Source organism: Panthera pardus, unplaced genomic scaffold (genome assembly GCF_024362965.1).
Source record: "Panthera pardus isolate Hobbes unplaced genomic scaffold, ASM2436296v1 HiC_scaffold_3, whole genome shotgun sequence".
Classification (NCBI taxonomy): domain Eukaryota; kingdom Metazoa; phylum Chordata; class Mammalia; order Carnivora; family Felidae; genus Panthera; species Panthera pardus.
The window spans coordinates 42,736,724-42,759,738 of NW_026526876.1; the positions used below are offsets into that span (position 1 = coordinate 42,736,724).

General features: G+C 35.8%; 1 protein-coding gene across 6 annotated transcripts in view; it reads left to right on the plus strand.

Moving 5' to 3' along the window:
* STXBP4 (syntaxin binding protein 4) overlaps positions 1-23,015 on the plus strand; it is a 165,163-nt gene that overhangs the window by 75,900 nt on the left and 66,248 nt on the right. For 5 of the 6 annotated variants that reach the window (XR_002071657.2, XM_019415708.2, XM_019415710.2 and 2 more), the window contains 3 exons: positions 14,026-14,202; positions 21,319-21,435; positions 21,952-22,001. Coding sequence is in view for 5 of the 6 variants with exons in the window: in XM_019415708.2 (XP_019271253.2) it covers positions 14,026-14,202; positions 21,319-21,435; positions 21,952-22,001 (344 nt within the window). In the remaining variant the exon portion in view is untranslated. Of the gene's footprint in view, positions 1-14,025; positions 14,203-15,551; positions 16,017-21,318; positions 21,436-21,951; positions 22,002-23,015 lie in introns of those variants that run through there. The other variant, XM_053893089.1, reaches the window with a different exon arrangement.

Below are 23,015 nucleotides of genomic sequence, written 5' to 3' on the forward strand. Positions count from 1 at the left end.
CGGTAATATGTCTTCATTTTAGGGGCGCTTGGGTGGCTCAGTCGGTTGGGTGTCCGACTTCGGCTCGGGTCATGATCTCACAGCTTGTGAGTTCGAGCCCCGCGTCGGGCTCTGTGCTGACAGCTCAGAGCCTGGAGCCTGCTTCGGATTCTGTGTCTCCCTCTCTCTCTGCCCCTAACCCACTCACATCCTGTCTCTGTCTCTCTCAAAAATAAATAAACATTAAAAAAATTTTTTAAAAATATGTCTTCATTTTAAATATAAAATCTTTTCCATACCTACTACTTTAAATAGAAAAAATAATTATATTCTAATAAAAATAAGCATTTCAACTTAAATACCAATTATGATTTACATTAAGTATTACTGTAACTCATGTTGTTGCATAAAATGTTCAGATAAGCACATTCTTACATTATTGCATTAAAAATTTAAATTAATTAATCCATAGTAACCACATCAGTTTATGTATATTACACAAATGATTTACATGCCTATTGAACACTAAAGTTCAACAATTATATCTTAAATGATGCAGTCATTAAAATGAAACAAAGCTCCATCAAAACAGTAAGTTTTGTAAAATGGAAAAATATTTTATACTTGAGAATGTTTTAATTTAAATGCAAACTAACTAAAACTATATTGAAAATTCAGTTGACCAGCTATATTTCAAGTGCTCAATAGCCACATATAGCTAGTGGCTACCACAATGGACACTGCAAATCTAGAACTCTACATTCTTTTTTTTTTTTTTTAACGTTTATTTATTTTGAGAGAGAGAGAGAGAGAGAGCGTGAGTATGCACATGTGTGCATGAGCAGGGGAAGGGCAGAGAGAGAGAGGGAGAGAGAGAATCCCAAGCAGGTGCAGAGCCCAACACTGGGCTCAATATCACGAACTGTGAGATCATGACCTGAGTGGAAATCAAGAGTTGGATGCTTAACCGATTGAGCCATCCAGGCACCCCTAGAACTCTACCTTCTTGCTACTCAGAACATGATCCGGGACCAGCAGTGTCAGTAACACCTGGAAGTTAGCATTGCAGGGTCTCACATGCCACCCCAGACTTCCTGAATCAGAATCCATATCTAACAAGTCGCCAGGTGATTTGTACGCACTTTAAAATTTGAGAAGCACTCTTCCAGGTGGTAAGTAGTAGAGGGTTTAACCTGGTGGTGGCAATGGAAATACACCAACGAGGTCTGTGTGAAAGATACAATGAGAGTAATCAATCAGACTTAACAGTGATAGAATGTACAGTAATGGAGCAGTCAAGACTTTGTAATTTAGTGATTGAGAGGCTATAATGGTTCATGCTGTAATGATTCATAGTATTCTTAGTATTATGTAATGTATATTTTCCAGGGGTGCCTGGAAGGCTGCTTCAGGTTCTATGTCCCTCTCTCTCAGCCCCTCTCCTCATGCTCTGTCTCTCTCTCTCTCAGAAATAAATATACATCGGGGCACCTGGGTGGCTCAGTCGGTTAAGCGTCCGACTTCAGCTCAGGTCATGATCTCGCGGTCTGTGAGTTCGAGCCCCACTGCATGCTCTGTGCTGATGGCTCAGAGCCTGGAGCCTGCTTCAGATTCTGTGTCTCCTCTCTACTCCTCCCCTGCTCGCACTCTGTCACTCTCTCTCTCTCAAAAATAAATTAACATTAAAAGAATGTTTTTAAAAATAAATAAATATACATTAAAAAATTAATGTATATTTTCCAGTTTTAGCAAAAACAGTTTAAAGTATATGTATGTATTTGTATATACAAGTATATCCATACATATTGGCACAGCTATTCATTTCAGTAATATACACTTTCAATAAAAAATATACTGCCCAAAATCAACCATAAAACTGTTCTTTTTATTTTTTATGTTTTTATTTTTTTAGTATATTGACCGTGTATACCATTCAACTTCTTATGTATATAGAATGATATCATTCTGTTTAAGGGGATTTCAGCGATACAGATGAATTGTTAATGAGAGTTCCTATACTTTGTTGAAAATACTAAAATTCTGTCTCCTCAAGGATTAATTTCTTTATTCACAATTAGCAAAAGAGTGTTTAAAAATCACAAATAGAGAATGTGTATAACTCTTCTCTTAAAAACTTTTAAAAACCAGAAACTTGAGTTATATGAAAAGTACATAGGTAACCTGATTATTAAAACACCACTAGATTGATTTTTAATTTATTTTACAATGATGGTTACCAGTTCAATTTGATATCCTTTGTTCACTCATTTATAAACTTTTAATTGAATTATTGTGAGACAGTGGCCTGATCCTAAAAACAGAATAATCTCCCCTTTTTGAAGGTCCATTAACTATTACAAATTATGGAAATTAAATTACCTTTATTTAGTATAGTGACCCAAAAAGAAAGCAGTGAAGAACTGAAAGATAGGGAGAGAGGGAAAAAGGGAGAGGGAGGAAGGAAAGAACTAAAAAGGCAAGAACAAGCTATGAAGAGATCCTTTTTCTCTAGAAAGGATCAGGTGTGCTGCTTTTTTCCAACCAGGGCTGATTACTAGAATACTTACTTATTTGTAAGGAATTGGCTGCACTGTTCTCTTTTATGCCTTACAGAATAACCCCACCTTACTGTTTAAAATCATGAGCGCAATTTCCCACAAAATAAGACTTCTCGTTATTTTTTCAAGTTCTAACAACTATTAACAGGCATGGGCCATTCTCCTAACAACTTCCTTTGATCAACAACTTTTCAAAAATGTACTCTCACACTTAAGTTGTTTCAAGTTGGTTTCAGCAGTGTGTTTATGACCTAAGGCAGCGGTGAACTGGTAAACAGTCCAAAGCCAAAGTATTTAGCTTGTCTGAACCAGTCCTTGCGCTAAAGAAACATGGGAAATTGCTCATTTGGCAACTTCTTTACGTTCAGATAAGCCCAGTTGCAGTTAGCCTCACCTGTGCAAAGGTTGGGTTGAATGTTTGACAAGAGCATGAAGTCCTGAGGCAGAAACGTAAGGCCAAATCAGCACAGGAATCTCTGTGGGTAGTTGAGGTTGAACATGAACTTAGTTACAGCTGTTGCAGCTGGCTTGTGAGCTGTCTTGGTTGATGGATGAAGCAACAAAGGAAACTAACAACGGATTAAATATATCTCTAAAAGGAACAACAATACTATGGGATTTACTAAAGGAGTACTCATGTATTTACACTCTTAGAGATTGTGTTCCTTTCTGCATTTATTAAAGAAACAGTAAAGCCTGTAATTTTTAGAAGTGGTGTCAGTGCCCATACCCTTTTTATGTTTATTTTTTCGTGATCTGAATTTTTTATAGTATTTCAGTATAGCACTAGTAGATATTCTAAGATGCTGTCTCATCTTCAGAAAGGAAAAGAAGAAAAATACATATATTTGATTTGTCAGTCTTTTCTCTTCTGAAAGGGTACTATAGTAAAATGTTCCTATGTTTCCATTTCAGGTAGTCACTTTGTGACCTCAAAATGTCAACTTTTATTTTCTATTAAAAATCTGCTTTACAAGCATCTCTCATACTACTCTTTTATAGCCGCAGCCACCTCCTTCTGTGCTCCCTCCACTAACGCCTTGCAACCAGTAATCTGTTCTCTATCTCTATAATTTTGTCATTTCAAGAATGTTATGTAAATGTGATCATACAGTATGTCACTTTTGGGCATTGGCTTTTTTCACTCAGCATAATTCCCTTGGGACACATCCAGGTTGTTGCATGTATCTATAGGTTGTTCTTCTTTATTGCCAAGTGCTTATAAAACTGGTGAAATCTGATTAAGGTTGGTGGGTTGTATCAATGAAATTTCCTGTTTGTGATATTTTACTGTTATAGTCATGCAAGTTATAAGCATTGGAAGAGGCTTATTGAAGAATACAGGGAACCTCTGTCTATTATTTCTTACAAATGTGTATAATTTACAGTTATCTTTAAATGATTTTTTAAAAGCCTTTTTGAGAGATGAAATTATAAAGCTCTTATAATGACAGCAATCTGAGTGGAGAAACTTATTAAAAAAGAAAACTTGGTTGAATTTATTTTTCAACATTAATTCCCTTTTTGTGAATCAAAATATGACCCATGTATTTTCCAACATTAGACTTTGCTCAAGAAACTGCCTGAGTTAAAGACAGCTTGCTTGGAAAGGGAACACAAGAACAGTCCAGTTGGCGTCCCTCTTTGCCCAGACACCAGCCATATCCAGTGATTCACTGGACGTGAATGTGGCATTCTGACCAAGCATTGGCAAACAAAGATGTCTATTTCAGAATCCCCATTCCCAAACAGTTTTCTTTTTAATGTAGAAAAGGTCTTACCATTTTAAGAAAACCTGAGTAAAATTTTGTTATCCTGTTGATACTACAGAAGCCATTTGAATGGTGTCAGCTCAATTAGAATCACACAATTTTTGAAGTTGGAGGAATTTGGAAGGGAAATGACCTTATTCTTCACAGAAACCTTCCAGTTCATTTGATGACAGTATTTTCTGTAGTTGGTTGGCTTAGCTAGAACTGATGTTGGGGTTCTGGGTTCCCCGCCGTGAGCCACTTACTTTCTGGCTGTTCAGGGACCAATTCAGCACTCTGTCATCAATTGTTTCACGCATGCATTGTAGTGATTTACAAGGGAGACTTGGCAAGGGAATTTAAGAAACATTTATTGAATGCTCTTTTGTATGGATGTACTGGGAAAGCTAGATGTCTTATTCACAAGGAACTCTCAATCCAGTGAGAAGAAAGTAAAATAGAGCAAAACCTATAAAGCATTGTAGCGTAGGTGCCCAATCGCTGGTGTGTTGTCAGAGGTATATTTATCTACCACAGCAGACATTACTCCCTTTAATTTTTCTTATTTAACTTAAAAGTACAAATCCCTAAAATTTCATTAGCTACTAAGAGAACACCTTTCAGGGTGTGTTTTAAGCATCTGTGTACATGCCAGACTTTTATGTCTCTTGATGTTAGAACAATATATATTGCTGACAAACTAGTAAATTTTACCCAAGGAGGAAGTAGTGATAAGGCAGCTGACACTATAAAACTCTTATCTTGGCAGTTTACTATGTGAGAAACACTTTCAGTACTCTTACTTCAATACGGGACTCTCCTGACATTGTGTTAAGTGATTTATTCACAAACTGTTTTAGAATTAAAAACAAGACTTCTCTAGTCATACCCAACCCTATATAAATAAATCACCCTATTTGAAAATACTGTACTTTGATCCATTGTCATCCATGTTAGATACCAAGGATTGTCTGTGGTGATGAGTTTCAGATGAAATTGTGAATTCCATCACAATTCTTTAATATTGAAGGTAGCTCATTTCCTGATCTGATTGCTAGGGACATTCTGTCACTCCTGAGCATATGCCCTTCGTCTTATCCCCCACCCCCCATCCCTTTTGGCTCTTCATTTCTCTTATATTCCTAATAACTGTTTTTCCTCTTTTCCCACGTCATTTTATAAGATCTCTTTACACTGTAATTATTACCCGCTCTTGCTACCAAATCTGTTGTAAATATTTCCCCCATCTACAAATTCCCTTCCTAATTTTTTCAAAGATTTTTTAATACAGGTGTTTTTGTGTTGACAGATCTTTTTCTTTGTGCCTTCTCCTTTTAAATAATTTTCTTAAAAGTCCCTTCCTTACCAGACATCAGATACATATTAACCTGGTTTTCCACCTCACTGTGTTTGTCTTTATTTAACCTATCTATGAAATTATTTTGTTTGGTCTATGGTATGAAATGAGGAACTACACTTTATACTTTTGTCTTCCCAGATAATTTGTTGTTGCAACTACTCACTCTTTTGTGGTGTCTCCATTACCATAGATTAAACTGTTACATATTCTAGGGTCTGTTTGGGGCTATCTGCTCTTTCAGCTGCTTTGTCAATAAATATTTATTGGGTGAATGAATGTTTTATCTAACTCTTCTTTGGCCAGTACCAACTATTTTGGTATATGCCTATGTCCTTGAACCACATCCTACCTCTTTCTTTCCTGTTGTTACTGTTGTTTCCCAAAATTTGTGGTACCAGTTCTCACTGATTTCTTTTTCTTCCAAATGAATTTAGGAATATTATTACCTTCTATCTAGATTACAGCCTGGAATTCTCGGTCAAGTTCTTCCAAAACAAACAAAAAAATTTGATAAAATTACGATCCCAACTGAATTAAAACTCTAAAAGTTAAATTGGAAGTTACATATTTCTGTTTCAAAGCCAGCTCTTTGTTAAACCCCAAACTCCAGATAAATTCTAAATGTTTAAATAGCCAAAACATAGCTTTTGTGTTGTAGCAGGTTTCAGTGAGCAGAGTTGACATTCTGATTAGGAAAGGAAATGCCCAATACTGTAGATGTTTCCTTCAGTACATTTGTAATCAGACTTGGAGAAGTAGGAAGACAGTTGTTTTTTTTTTTCTTTCTATCAACCTTCACTAAACTAGAAAATGCATGTTTAGGGTTAAATATATTTAACTGGATTTTAACAAATTAATATTTATATTGTGAACAAGTTACATGGTAAAATTTATGAGATAGGTGTACCTGTGTGTCTGTCTTTGATTAGGGACTTCTGTTTATAGACAGAGATTGAAAATTGTTTCTTTGGTTTTCTTTGATGTTCAGAGTCAGAGCTCAATTTTGCACCTTTTGGAGAATGAGGCAGGTGCAGGTAGAGAAGCTGACAGCTCTTGGGAGGGTTAATTAGAGCTAATTATAATTTGATTGACCTGCTTTTCTTCCAGAAACCTTAACCAAATCTTCCTTTGCAAAGTGGGGATTTTGTTTTTTCTTACAAACTGAAGAAAATCGTTGTTTCTTGGATTTATGAGTGTCTATCATTTTACACACTTTCCAAAGAAGTGTCAGCACATAATTCATAGAAGCAGGGATACAGGTGGAGTTGGAATGGACCTTCAAGATTATATAGTCCTTGAGAGCATATATTATATTAGCTTGTGATGAAAAACTACTTTTTGGGAAAGATAAACTAGTGTGCATAATTTTTAAATCTATGTGATGAAAAACTAAGAATAAATTTGTAAAACACAATGAAGTGTAACTGTTCCTAATTCCACATAGTTTTGATATAATCTTATTTACTTGATAAATACTATGAAAGGGTTTTTAAATGTATATATAAAGAGAATATAATGAAGTGATTTGTTTTTCATTAAGTGTTTTTCATAGCATGGTTTATGGTTGTTATTGTAATTATTCAAATGAAATATCATTCTAATAGTCCAATAAAATTGAAACCTTTTATGAAGAACTTTCCTATGAAAGCTTCTTACCTAATAAGATTTTCTAAGGCAGTTACTATATATGAAAAACAAAGTTGTCATTTTTACCATCAACTCAGTTGTATCTCATATTTATGGTTTAAGTGGAGCACTTGTTCATGTTAGATAGGGTTTTACTCTCAGCTTGTGTTCTAATTTGAACAATCAAGACTCGTTGGCTTTAGAAGTCAGACAGTAAAATACTTAATATTTTAATGACAATTCAAGATAGCAATAGGAGATACCAAGTAGTATGTGATTAATTATAGACAACAGATATAAAAGATAAAAGGAGGGAAAATTGTAAGCGGAAGTGGTCTGGGAAGATTAGAGAAGGTATAATCTAAAGGAGATTTTAAATGATAGACAATCAAATGAAGGAAAAAGAGGAAAAGTGTATACATAGCAGAAGGAACATTGTGCTGGACAGCATCTTAGAGGTGGGAGAGTTTAGTCTGGGAAATTTGGAAAGTAATGTACTTGGATATGGTAATCATGTAAGAGAATTGAATGTGCCAAAGCTGGAAATAGAGATTTGGAACAAGCAGTGGAGAGCCTTGAAGTATGGAGACTGAGGTTCTATTTTATCATACTACCTAAGGTTATCTCAGTCTTGTTACGTGAGCAGTATTTTGGGAAAATTGATCCTTCAAAAGTATGCAGAATATGCAATAGTGAAGAACACAATGGGCAGATAGTGAAGAACACAATGGGCAGGGTGATCATTTATGTGATTCTCATAGTATCTAACTATGAGGTGATGGAAACATGAATCAGTCGTGGAGGCAAGAATGCAGATTAAGGAATAGGTGGAAATATATCATAAACGAAGACTTCACAGTATTTAATAACTGGCTGGGTATGAAGTGGATGGTAGGCTGGATGTATGCATGAAAGAGGAGTAAGGAAAGAGAAAGGAGAGAGCACATATCAGAGGCACATAGAAAGTTCTGTGAATTAACTACCCCTCTCCAAAGTGCGTCCATGCTTAAATAAGGAACGAGTTGCATATTCATTTGTGAATATCTGCAAATTACTTTGAGATCATCCACTGGAGAGAAATGGTATACATGTTTTAAAAATCTGAAAAGGAAACTAGAGGTAACTTGCTTTTTAAACACTTTTCCTTCAACAGCCCTCTTCCTGCAGTAACCCTTTTATCTTTTTTCACAAGCTGTAGTGGGACAAAGACCAACAAGGGTTCTCCAATGAGTGAATGTAGGAAGCTGATAAGAGAAGTATTCTTTCAGGCTTAGTAGCGTAAGTTACATTACACCAAGACATATATCTCTTTGCAGTCTCTTTTTTTTCCTCCTGTCGCCCATTGACATTTTGAAAGATTTACTGATTAGCTTAAAAATTACAGAATTTCGAAGGTTAGTGATATGGATGTGCTAGCCTAATTACAAATGTGCAACTGTTGTTAATGCTTGCTCCTACTTTAGGGAGTCGTAACTGGAGAAGAAAATCTTTTACATAATTGTTGCTAACATTAAAAAGACCCATGCCTACAATGTTCCCAAACAACTTCTCTAAAGTTCAATAACTGGTATTACTAATTGATTGCCTCAGGAAAGCCCTTAATAAATTGTCTAGTCTAGCCCTCTGATCACACAGGTGATTATGTATATTTTTCAAAAGCAGTAAAGAGGAATGGGAAAGAGCAGTACCAAGAACTATAATCGTTTCTTTAACCCTCCTGTGAGAATTGTTTCGATGTTATAAAGTAGGTGTTATTTCCCATTATACATCTGGACAAACTGAGTCTTAGAGAATTACATAGCCAGAAAAAAAGAAAGATTACACATCAAAGATTCTGACCTAGCTTTAGCTCATCTAACACTCATGTTTTTTCTTCTACATCATGTTCCTTGTGGGGGTGGAAAAGCACATAGCACATTGTCTTTTGTCTGAGCTTATGGTGCCCTTTGTGTGAGTTTATAGTACCCTTTGTCTCTTTTGTCAAAGGAGAATTTGGCCTGATCTTTCCTGAAGATTCATTGTGAAAATGTAAGGTGGAAAATCCTCGTTTTACAATGGGACAGTATGAGTTGAAGGTATTTCCTCAGTGTCACAAAAAAAAAAAAAAAAAAAAAAAACCAAATCAGAGATTTGATTTCTTGTATATGGATATGTGCTTCTGGTGTATGTGCTCACACTGCTTAGTATTAAAAAGCATAATACTTATGTTGATTTTTCTGATTGCTATAACATCTTGGTTTCTCTTTTATTTTCTAACTTTCTAAACTGAATTAATCTCTTATCTAATACAAAATAAATCAGTGAACTAGCTGCAGCATTTATCCTGATTGGATTTCAGGCTCATGGTGAGGTACTCAGAAAATTCTGGCTCAATTGTTACGGACATGGGAGGCTTTGCAGTTATTTATTAGAAGATGACCTGGGAAGAAAAGAAAAAATGGATTTATGTGATCCTGTATTGCTAAATACAGCACACTGCTGCTGTCTCTTTTTTACTGCTTCCTCTAAAAGTCATCGTTTCAATGCACTAATCTTTTAAACAGCCATTCAGTGGGAATTGGGCTAGAACTTTGCTAAGGGGTCACATTTACCAACCCAACAGTTATACATTTACAAAAGAAATAGCATGAATTTATTCAGCATCAAAACCTCTGCATCTTTTACCACCCAACTGCATTTCACACTGTATTACCATCAGTGAACTATCATGACTATATAAATTCCATCCAGATTCTTCATTTAATTAACTAGCATTCTTTGAACAAAAATAAAAGTGCTGTTTTTATAGAGGAATAAAAGCTGCATGAAGTGAGTGTGAAGGAGACAAATCATCAGATTAGTTATTATTCATTGCAGCTATGGAGAATTCTCTGCCCCTCCTCTTTCTCTTCAGTGGCACTATATTTTTTTCTAGCTTGATTGAATGAATGGAAAAGGGGGGAGCAGTGTAGCAGCCTCGAAGGTATTTCAGTATATTGTAATCTTCACATCCTAAGCTCATGTGGGGTTGGGCACTGACGATATTGTCAAATACAAGTCATTTTTTTTTTAATCATTTTCTGTTTTTGGAGAGACAGTATGGCATAGTAGCCAAGAGCATGAACTTTGTGCTTTGTGCCTAGACAGCCTTGGTTCAAATCCTAGCCTGTTTGTGACTTTTTTTTTTTTTTTTTTTTTTTGAGAGAGAGAGAGGGAGCATGAGCGGGGTAGAGGGAGGAGGAGCAGAGAGGGAGAGAGAGGGAGAGAGAGAGTTTCTCTGCACTGTCAGTGCAGAACCTCCATGCAGGGCTCGATCCCATGAACTATGAGATCATGACCTGAGCTGAAACCAAGAGTCAGATGCTTAACTGAGTGAGCCACCCATGTGCCCCTAGGTTTGTGTTTCTGAGCAAGTTACTTAATGTATCTGTGCTTCAGTTTTTTCCACCTGTTAAATGAGTATAATAATAGACATACCTCAGGCAGCAGTGTGTGGATTGGCTGAGTTGGTCCATGTAAATCATTTACAGTAGTGCCAATATCCATCTGCATCCTGTATGTACAAAAGCAGTCTGATGTGAAGGTGATGAAGCTGTGACACCAGTGACTTGGTCACCTGGCCTGAACCAATTGATGTGGCTTCATAAATGTTCTTTTATTTACCCAGATAGTTCTTTGTAGCAGTATTTTTTGATTATAAGACAGTTTTAAAAATAAAGAAATTAAGTTTTGGGTTTTTTTATTTTTATTTTTTAACATTTATTTATTTTTGAGACAGAGAGAGACAGAGCATGAACGGGGGAGGGTCAGAGAGAGAGGGAGACACAGAATCCGAAACAGGCTCCAGGCTCTGAGCTGTCAGCACAGAGCCCGATGCGGGGCTTGAACTCACGGACCGTGAGATCATGACCTGAGCTGAAGTCGGATGCTTAACCGACTGAGCCACCCAGGCGCCCCAAGTTTTGTTTTTTTTTATTTGAATATAGTTGACATGCAATGTTACATAAGTTTCAGGTGTACAAGGTAGTGATTCAACAACCATAGTTATGCTGTGCTTATAATTACCCTCTGTCGCCATGCAACGCTGTTGCAATACTGTTGACTGTATTCCCTACCGCTGAATCTTTTGTTCCTGTGCCTGAAATGGAGCTCTTTGAATCAGAGGTGTGATAGGCAGTTGGTTGGCCATATCTCTCCATCCTGAACCCTGCTGCCTGATTTAGCTTTCTGAGACACTCTGTTCTCAAATCAATTTCTATTCAAAAGGCCTTAAAAGTTACCTGATATGGGGCACCTGGGTGGCTCAGTCAGTCAGATGTCCGACTTTGGCCCAGGTCATGATCTCATGGTTTGTGAGTTCGAGCCCCACATTGGGCCCTGTGCTGACAGCTCGCAGCCTGGAGCCTGCTTCGGATTCTGTGTCTCTCTCTTTCTGCTTCTCTCTCTCTCTCTCTCTCTCTCTCAAAAATAAATAAGCATTAAAAAAAAAAAAAGTTACCTGATGCAAGCTCTTTTGCCTGTCATGCCATTTCCACCAGAGCCTTGCTTGTTCTTTCCCTGTATCTCCTCAACCTTTTTTATCCATTGTTCTCCCAGGAAGCATGTACTCCAGTCAAAAGTAATCTAGTGCCATTTTGCAAATGTACCACATTCCTTCTTGTCTCTCTTCCTTCGTTCACATTGGTCTTTTTGTCTAACATGCCCTACCCTGTTCCTCCGCTTATCTAAGTTATACCTAATTTTCTGAACTGAGCCGTAAAAGGGAAGGTACCTTTTATCCTCTTTGTATTTTTTATCACATAATATGATTGTCTGGATGTGCTAGCTGCTAAGTAAATGCTGTTAATGATGATGAAGCCTTCTGTTAGCTCTACTTTCAAACTATATTTAGTATCTCACCACTTTACAGCAACTCCAACACTGTCACCCTTGTTCAAGCCACAGTTACTTTATGCCTGTCCCCTTCTTCCACCTGCTCCACCCTTGCCCACTCCCTACAATTTACTCTTAACCCATCTGCAAAAGTATTGCACTTACAGGTTAAGTCAGATCGTAATCGTTTCTCTGCGCCAAACTCCCCAATAACTTCCCATCTCACCCTGAGTAAAGCCAAAGTTTTTATGATGCCCTACAAAAGCCTCTTAAGGTCTGCCACTCCACCCCAACACCATCCCTGCCCTCACTCCTTGTGTCCTACTACTCCCTTCTTCCTGTCCCTTACCACTCTCTACTTCTGTCACACTGGCTTCTTTGCTGTTCTCTAAAGATGCAAGGAACAGTTCCACCTCAGGGCCTTTGCACAAACTGGTTCCTTTTCCCAGAAAGCTCTTTGAGAAATCTTCATGGCTCCATGCTTCCTGCAGCTCTCTGATTAAATGTCTTCTCAGTAAGGTCTTCACTGATAATCCCTAATTTATTGTCTATCTCTCCAAACTAGAGTGTAAATGGGGGGGAGGGGGTGCATGAGGGAGGACTTTTTGTCTGTTTTGTTAGGTTCTCTGTCCTCAGTACCTGAAACAGAATCTGACATATAATAAGTACTTAGGAAACAGTTAGTGCATGTATGAATGAAAAATTGACCCTTAAAAATATGTCCATATTCTTAACTCTCCCTTCATTTCAAACGTATTTAGATTCAAACAAAAGCAAGCATCCTATAATAGCTCTGAGAAAATTAAAATAGCCATAGTTGAATATTAGCCATGGCAATTGGAGCAGAAAGTTCCATTGCAGAGAAAAGATATTTCTGCATCAAGTAAAGAAAAAGAAATCGTTTACAGTATAATAACTGCCATGTGAAATTATATTAGGTGTCCTGGGGGGACTGTCGTCGACCCAGCACCAAAGCACATTTTGAGAGCGCAAATGGTTTTGGTCACTCCATCCTCTTCCTAAGGTAGAGAATGTAGCTAATTTTGGGTTTTTTTTAATTTGTTTTTATTTGTTTGTTTGTTTTGTCATTTGTTTTGTCACTTAGTTGTAGAGTAAAAAGGTGAAAGAGCATTAATGTTGGAGTTTAGCAGACCCAGGTTTAAACTCTGGCAATACTATGTGTCCTTGGACAGAGTGGGTAACCTCTCTGAGCCTCTGTTTAATTATGTATAAAATAGTTTTTAATAATGCCTTTCTCTGTTCTAGAGGTTAAATGAGAAAAGACACATGAATCTTCTAGGACATAACATGTGTTTAATAAATGTCATGTGAGCATTGCACCCTATAGAAATAGCTATATGTTTTGCTACTGAATTCCACCTTTTAGCTTAAATCAAAAGGGAGAAATAGCAGTTAGACTGATGTCTAGGAATAAGCTTTGGATCCTGGGCTTGGACCACAGGGAAGTCTGCTACACCACAGATGTCTCAGCTGTATCTGATGAAGCTGTAAGCACCTTTCTAGAACATGAGCCCTACCACCTACTTGAGTTTTGTGGAAGCCTACCCTTTTTATCTTCTGAACCAGTTCTTATCCTAGTCTCCATTTTCAATTCCCTTCTAGTTCCCTTATTTCCAAAATGTTATGCTAGCTGTGTGAAGTTGGAAATCCTATACTGAAAATTATCCAGGAGATCAACAGAGGAAAAGTAAGATCAGGCATTTACTGTCCATAATAAAATAACGTGGAGACTCATTTTCACATTGATATGTGAGGAACACATGTATATCTATTAAGTTTGGGAATTATAACTTCCAGAGGGAGGAAAATATTTTGTTTAAACTGTATGTTTTTTTTTAACATGGCTTTTTTTCAATGGCATGAATTTTGCAATCTTCAGGAAGCCAAAGCTGTTGTTGAAGAAACCAGAGCCCTGCGAAGTCGGATTCACCTTGCCGAAGCCGCACAGCGACAGGCACACGGAATGGAAATGGACTATGAAGAAGTGATCCATCTGTTAGAGGCCGAGATCACAGATCTAAAGGCTCAGCTTGCTGATTATTCGGACCAAAATAAAGTAAGCAAAACCGTCCTCTCTTTTAGTTACCATGGTTTCCTTGCCGTTGTCATGTATCCTGTTTTCATTTTCTTTTCATCTGCACTTCTAAACTAGGTCAGTGTTTGTCTTCTATTATTCAATGATAGGATGATGTGTCGTGATGGGATGGGGGGGTAAGGTGAAGGTTGTGAGCCTCCCTTTATCCACATAGCTTGGGGATGAAAAAGCATGTGACCCAAATTTATTTGGGTCATTGGTCAACATTGTGCAGCTCAGGCAGTAAGTCCTAGAACTATTTAACATTTAATTGATTACATTGGTTTTCTCCATTTGTTCCTAAACTTACTAATTTGCCTTGTGGGGATGGGAGGAGGAGAGTCTAGGGATGGGTTTTTGCTCTTTGATTAGAGCACTCAAGGAAGTGTGAATGTTAAATAATTTTTGCCCAGGGCCAAGATAATTAATAGGAAGAAACTGAGTTTGAATTTAATAGGCTCCAATTTCAATAGCAAAATGCTGAATGCTATTTATAAGGCAATGTGATCCTTTTTTTATGGGAATTTTTTATATGATTTTTTAACATAATACATACTATATTCATTGAAAGGTCTTCAAAAACTATAGTAGACATACACATTTTTACTTCACTGAGGTAGAAAATTAAGTAAATTGAAATACATATTTAATGACTTCAACAAGTTCATTTAGGATAGGTGTTTACATCTCTAATACAGTCAACTTTCAAGAAAACATAAAGCAAATTTGAATAATTTATGTCTATTTATATAAACATAAAACTGTTAAATACGTTAAATATACCAAGTGGAAGTGAAACCAGTTTTAGAAAAGCAAAATGCAGAGGAAAATCTGAAATTTTCTTTGGCTAGCTCTTGAGAGGCACTTATACATTTCTCACATCTGCCCATTTAAACCGATTCCGAAAGAGCTGATGTTCCTACTTTGATAATACACAAGGCTAAGGGAAAGTTATATTACTTGAAAAGGCAACAATACTTAGAAATACTACATATATTTATTATTTTTGACCCAGTGTTTACATTTTGAAATCAGAGATCCATGCTTAGTTCATGTGAGTAACTTTAACATGATTCTGAAAATATTTGGGGAATTAATCAAAATGTCAAAAGTACAGTTTTATAAAACTCTGTTTACTTTTGGAGGGATTATCAACAGTCTTTAAAAATACATTCTAAGTAATATAATATTCAAAGAGTTCTCATGAATTGATTCAAAAAACTTTTTTAAGCATAGATTATTTGCAATTCTCTGTTCCAGCTCTTAGCTGAGAGACATTTTGGTCCTAAGTTGTCTGGCAATGTAATTAATTCAGTTTTTCTCTTTTTTAGCATAATGGGGTCTCCTGCCATTCCTCCTAACAGGATTCTAAGTTGGCCGTTAACTTGTCTCTGAAAAAAATAATCTTTTGTTTATTTTTCAAAGAAAAAATATTAGACAAGAGCATCTCAACATTTTCCAAACTCAATACCAGTGGCGAAAGAGAAGGAAAGTTTTTTCTTTTTAATTGTTTAAGATTGCTTCAAGAGACATTGACCAAGATGTTGCAGGACGTAGATTCAAATATTCTTTTTTAAGACGCAGGTTCATTTTGTAACTATGTTTTTTTTCACTGTAAGTTTTTCCTTTAAAAAAAATTTTTTTAGGGGCACCTGGGTGGCTCAGTCAGTTAAACATCTGACTTCGGCTCAGGTCATGATCTCGTGGTCCATGAGTTTGAGCCCCGCATTGGGCTCTGTGCTGACAGCTCAGAACCTGGACCCTGCTTCAGATTCTGTGTCTCTGGCCCTCCCCCGTTCATGCTCTGTCTCTCTCTGTCTCAAAAATAAATAAACGTTAAAAAAAAAAAACATTAAAAAAATTTTTTTAATGTTTACCTTTTTTTGAGAGAGAGAGAGACACAGCATGATTAGGGTAGGGGCAGAGAGAGAGAGGGAGACACAGAATCTGAAGCAGGCTCCAGGCTCTGAGCTGTCAGCACAGAGCCCAACACAGGGCTTGAACTATAAACTGCAAGATCATGACCTGAGCTGAAGTCGGACACTTAACCGACTGAGCCACCCAGGTGCCTCAAGTTTTCCCTTTTGTTATCTCTATACTTACTTACCTTTTTTATTTTTTATTTTTTCTGTTTACCCCCAGCTTAGGAAATAAAACATTACCAAAACCTTTGAAGATCCAGTGACCCTCCCTAGTTACAATCTTCTCCCTTGCCCTCAGAAGTTACCACTTTCCTAGATTTAGTATTAACCATTTTCTTGATCATTTTACCACATATGTTTATATCTCTTACTGGTAAATGTTGTTGAATCCTGCCTGTTTATCAACTTTATATAAATAGAATTGTCCTACATGTATTATTCTTGCTTTTTTCACTCAAACTTTTATTTTTGAAATTTATCTATTTGAAATTTATAGTTGGTTCATGTATTTTCATTGTTTTTTTTTTTTGTACTCCCTTGAATGGATATACTACAGTATATTTGTCCATTCTGTATTTGATGAACAGTCCAATTGTTTGTTTTCTTTATTATGAACAATGTTGATAACACTTTTGTATATATCCTGCTCCACATGTATAACAGTTTCTCTTGGGTTCATATCTTAGAGTGGAATTGCTAGGTTGAATGATGATTGATCAACTTTACTAGGTCATGCCTAATTGTGTTTGAAAGCTTTTGAGCCAATTTTTACTCCCACCAGTAGTGAATGAGAGATACTATTTACCGCACATCCTTGCTGACACGTTGTTTTCATTTACTTTTAATTTATATCAATCTGGTAGGTGTAATAAGTAAATCTCATTATGGTTTAATTTGGATTTCCCTGATTACTAATGACTTTGAGCCACGGGTGTGTTGGGACCAGTTAGCACCGGCTCAAAATAGGTGATTTTATGCATATCTTCTCAACTGCATATTCAGTGATATCAGGTTGTTTGGTAGCTTCATATCAGCTGTGGTGGAATTATTTATACCCCCAAATGCTATAAACCAGGGCTTTTTGCCCTGGCCCAGATAGCCAGTTGAGCATATATTTATGTACTTGTTAGGCATTTATGTTTTATGAAATGCCTTTTCATAACTTACAATTGTTTTTCCCATTAGGTTGTTCTTTGCACATTAATATGTAGTGATTGTTCACGTGTTCAAGTTACTAAACCTATATTAAATTATATGTTATTAAAAATCTTTTCTCTCAGATTCTTGGCTTACTTTTCACCCAGTGGCAAAAGACACACTGACTTTCATGTAGTCAAACTTATCAGTCTTTTCCCTTATGTGCCCTTTTACAAGTTCTTCTATTCCCAAAGATATTCTTTATATCTGCCTCTAAGTTTTGATCTTTCTGTCATTGGTTTTGTAGCATTGTATGGGGATGGAGATCCATTTTATTCTTTCTTTATACTAAATGAACGACCAACTATCCCAGCCCCATTTATTCAAAAGCCTCTTCTTTCCTAATTGATCTACAAAATCAGGTCTGTCATATATCAAGATTTCGTGTGCATTTATCTTTCTGAGGGCCCGCTATTCTCCTTCACTGGTCTATTTGTACATTCTTGCACAAATAACATACTGTTTTGGTTACTCTATCTTTTATAGGGAATCTTGATACATGACCATCCTGCCTAGTTCTTTTTCTTTAAAAGTATGTTGGCTACGTGACCCTTTGTCCTTTTATGTGTATTTTATAAATTCAACCAAAAGAAAAAAAAAACTACTGGAATTTTTACTGAAAATAAGTTAAATATATAGATGAATTGGGGAAGAATTTACATGTTTATGATTGAGTCTTTATTTATAAACACCACTGAAGCAAAAGACTGGATAATTGCATTGTGGCCAGAGAATCTAGTCTATAGTATAATTGATTCCAAAATATGTTGGTGGTTGCTTTGTGGCTTATACTGTATAGCCAGTGTTCACACATGGTCAAAGTGAGCTTCAAAAGAATTCCTCATGGTTTTTTGATGTATCGTTTTATATATTCCACTAGATCAGATTCATTAATTGTAAAGTCCAGCTTTTCTCTAGTCATCTTAATTTCTTTGTCAGAGAAATGCATTAAAATCTTCCTTGTTTTTTGGGGCGCCTGGGTGGCTCAGTGAGTTAAGCATCTAACTTCGGCTCAGGTCATGATCTCACAGCTCATGGGTTCAAGCCCCATGTCGGGCTCTGTGCTGAAGGCTTGGAGCCTGGAGTCTGCTTCTGCTTTGTAGTCTGTGTCTCCCGCTCCTCTGCCCCTCCCCTACTGGTGCTCTCTCACGCACGCGCATTTTGTCTCTCTCAAAAATAAATAAACGTTAAAAAAATAATAAGAAGAAAAAAATCTCCCCTTTTTAAAAAAGTAATGTTTTTAGCCATATATAGGCTTGGAATTACATTATCATCCTTTATGGAATGTTGTGACTCTTCAATTTACCAATCTTATATTCCCCCTAATTTTATTTTTGATTAATACTAGAATAGTTACAACAGTTTTCTTTTGGTATTTATGGTGTATCTGTTTTCCTTCCTTTCACTTTTAACTTTGCATTGTCCTCACATTTTAATTGTGTATGTGGTAAACAACATATAGCTGAATTGTTTCCTCATCTTACTAATTTTTGACCTTTAATTGGAAAGATCTTTCCATTTACCCTGTTTTATTTGATAATGCCGTTGGCTTCATTTCTACCCTCTTTATGCATTTTATTTGTGCTTTAGTTTTTGGTTGTGTTTTTTTTTCTTTCAACGTGTCATGTCTTGCCTGTTTGTTTGTTTTTTAATGTTTATTTTTTGTTTATATTTTGTGAGAAAGAGAGTGTGAGCCGGGAGGGGCAGAGACAGAGGAAGAAAGAATCCCAATCAGGCTCCACGCTGTCAGTGCAGAGCCCGACATGGGCTTTATCTGGGGCTTGATCCCAGGAACTGTGAGATCATGACCTGAGCCAAAATCAAGGGTCAGATGCTTAACCAACTGAGCCACCCAGGTACTCCTTGTCTGTTTTGTTTTTTTTTTTTAATTGGTTCAGATTTCTCCTGTGTTCCCCAATTCCCATTCCATGTATTTCCTTCTGCTGGTTTATAGAAGGTATGTACTCTGTTTCTAATTTTTAATGATTATCTTAGAAATTTTAACATTCTATTTTCACTCAAATTATAAAACTAATCACTAATTTTCCCCTGCTTCTAAATATTATAGTACTTTAAAACCTAAATCCAATCATTCCTTCCTACTTAATTTCTATTTTTGTCAGTATTTTAGTTCTTTCTTGACTTTTAACACCATAAGTTAGACACTATCACAATTTATTTTGTGGAGTCAACTTTTGTTTAAATAGATGCCTTCTTTTCCATTTTCTATGTCCAGCATTCTTTTTTGCATCTCAGGCCTTCTTGCTAAAATTATTTCCTTCCTGAAGTACAGCTTTTAGAAACGTGTTTAATGAGGATCTGTTGGTAACACATTCTCTTCATTTTCGTTTGTCTGAAAACATCTTTATTGAACTCTTGCTCTTGAAATACATGTCTGCTACATTGAAAGTAAGTTTGCACTTAATTTCTTTCATTGTCTTTATTCCATGATTGTGATATCAGCAGCCAATCTGTTATTTGTTTGCAATCCATTGTTACTTTCCTGATGATTTTAAGATCTCTTTATCATCTGTGTTCAGCAGTTTGTGATGAGTCATGTGTTGACTTATTTTTATTTATAGTGCTTGAGATTCACTGAGTTTCCTGATCTGAGAAACATTGTCTTTTGTTATATCTGAAAAACTCCAAACTGTTATCCTGAGCTATGTCTCTTTCATTCTTTCTGAACCCTCCTGTGTAATTCAGATTGAGTATATACTATATCTTCATCTAGTTATTTTCTCCTTACCTCTTCTCCTTTTTTTATATCCTCCCATTTTATTTTTCTGCTGCATTATGAAAATCTTCTTTACCTCTGCCTTCCAGTTTATCCATTCTCTTTTCAGCTATATCTAATTGGATATTAAACCCATAAAATGAGTTTCTGATTTCATTTTGATTATATTTTTATTTTTAAGATTGATTTTTTATGCCATCTGGATCTATTTTTATAGTTTATTTTCCCTTTATCATGTCTTAAATTCCTCCCTAATTTTTAAAACTCATTAAACACTACTTTGTAGTCTATATCTGATTACTCCAATATCTGCTGTCTTTATATAGTTTGTTTCCTTTATATAATTTGTTTCCTTCAGCTGACTTTTATTCATGGTAGCTTATTTCCTGAGGTCTTGTTCTTTTGACACATTATATGTAGAAATTCTTTGAGATCTGAGTTGAGAAAATATCCCTCCACTGAAGTTTTGTGTTTGCTTCTGCCAGTCTGGAACTTATTTAAACCAAAATTTCAGCTTATAAATTTACAAGACACACAGGCAATGTAAATTATGACCTCAAACCTTCATGAGTTTGGACCCATGAAGGTTTTTTTTTTAACCTACTCTCCAGAACCCAAATGAGAACCATCGATTTACTTCTGTAAGGTTTGTTTCTTTCCAATTCACCCATTAAAGTTCTCTCGTTTGCCATGTGTGCCCAAAGATATACCCTCAGAGCAAATTATGCTTCAGCATTCTCTTTTATAAGTAGGTTCACCCAGCATTGTTGTTGTTTGTCTTCATGAAATTCCTTTACTGTCAATGGGATTCTTTTACTGTTCACAGGATTCCTTTACTTCTCTGCCAGCTCATCTTTACATTATATCATATTACATTAAATATATATGTGTATTCTCAGTAATTTTTGTTATGCCACACTGGTAGCGATTTCTGTCAGCAGCTGGTAAGCCGTGTTGTAAACAAAAACAAAACAATGATAAACTCAATTCAAATGTATTTTACTATAAGAATCAATAAAGCCATATGCAGCTTATCTTGTAAAATTTGCAGCATCCCTATACAGTCTAACTTTTAAATATGCATATACAGTTAATTAAGTGCCTCCCCAAATCAGAAGATAAGTACACTAAGAGAAAATAATATGGTAATGTTGGATATTAGTTAGTAAAAACTGAACATAGGAGCCACTGATATAAAATCAAAGAAATGTTTAAGACCCTCCTTTTGATACCTCTATCCAGGAAAGTGTTCAGGAGTTAAGAAAGAGAATCACAGTGCTCGACTGCCAATTGCGAAAATCGGAAATGGCTCGAAAAACTTTTGAGGCATCCACTGAAAAGCTTCTTCATTTTGTAGAGGTAAATTTTCCCATTAACATTACCTTATGCCCATTTTTAAGAAATCTATATATGACTGACACTCAGATAAATGTCATGGTGTTTGGTGGCTAGTGAGACATTCTCTGGGCTCAAAACAGCAATGCTAACCAGCAGCCCATTTTAAAATTGCATAAATAATGAAAAGACCAGCTAACAAATAGATTCTATTGCTAACAGAGCAATAATCCAGACAGGATAACATGGTCCCAAATATATACTATGTTTTTTGAACTCTTTTTCAAAACTGTTAATACTATACAAATATTATTTGATAAATATTTACCCTATAAAGAAATGTTTCCATAGCTGTTATTACACATCTGAGTGGCGTTGCATGTCAATGTAATTGATTCTTTTTTCCCCACATAACAGAAACACCTTTTAATCAATTGGGAGTGAAAGGAGGAGGGAGGTTATAAACATTAGTTAAGTAAGAAAAGATGTTTTAAAAATATCAAACTTACATATCTCCTTTACTATCTTATTTGTCTCTAGACTATTCAAGAATTACTTTCTGATAATTCTTATCCTTTATCAAATTTAAGGTAAGAACATTTAAGTGTTTACTGTAGAGTATGATTACGTTTTTCATTTGGTAATTGTGACTAAAATACTAGAAATCTCTTAAATAGCCTTAAGATGCTACATAACGATTTGATGCTGTTTTTAATGTCTTGTGGAAACAGATACAAGGACGTGTTGTTTTTGACCCCATTTCTGTAAAAGAAATTCCTGGAGGTATTTAGTCAGTCACTGTAACCTAGTACTCTATTGAGGTAGGAATCACCTATATTGTTTTTGTCAGGGAATTCTGTAAAGAGGGGATTACCTTGAAGTTCTGTAAGCATCCTGTGTATAAATAAAAATCACTTTAAAGGTCAGTCTCAAGCCAGCAGATCAGTTATTATGGCAAACAATTTTATAAAACATGTTCATACAATCGGTTTCTTTCATTTTCAACATTCAGTAGACATAAAAAAATATATATATTTGGAGAATACACCTTGATTTTGTTACTGTTCACAGATTGTTTCCAATTCAAAGTTTCTTACTAAGAGCTACAAACATACTAATACAATTTATGTATTTCAAACTGCAAGTCTTTGGTCATTGTGATGCATAATGAGAGATGCAGAAACGAAAGTTTCCTGTTTATACATTTTCAGAGCAGTTTTTTTCCCTCATCTTGTAAAAGCTGCCACTAGCAACGTACTTCTACTTCTAGCAATGCATACTTGCAGACAGGAGAACTCTGCCCTTCCCTGTGAAAACAACAGTTTAATAAATGATGATTCATTGTATTCTTATTCTATCTTAGGGTTCCACAAAGCATTTTTTTTTAACCTTAGAAGAATGTCTACGGTAGTACACTTAAAAAAAATTATTATTGAGATATAGTTGACCTACAATGTTATATTAGTCTCAGGTGTGCACCATAGTGATTTGATGACTCTGTACTTTACGTGATAATAGTATACTTTTGAACTCACTTTATTGTCATGCTTTATTCTAATGAAAGATCAGACATTGCTCTCCATGCTGCTTATGATGCAAGATAA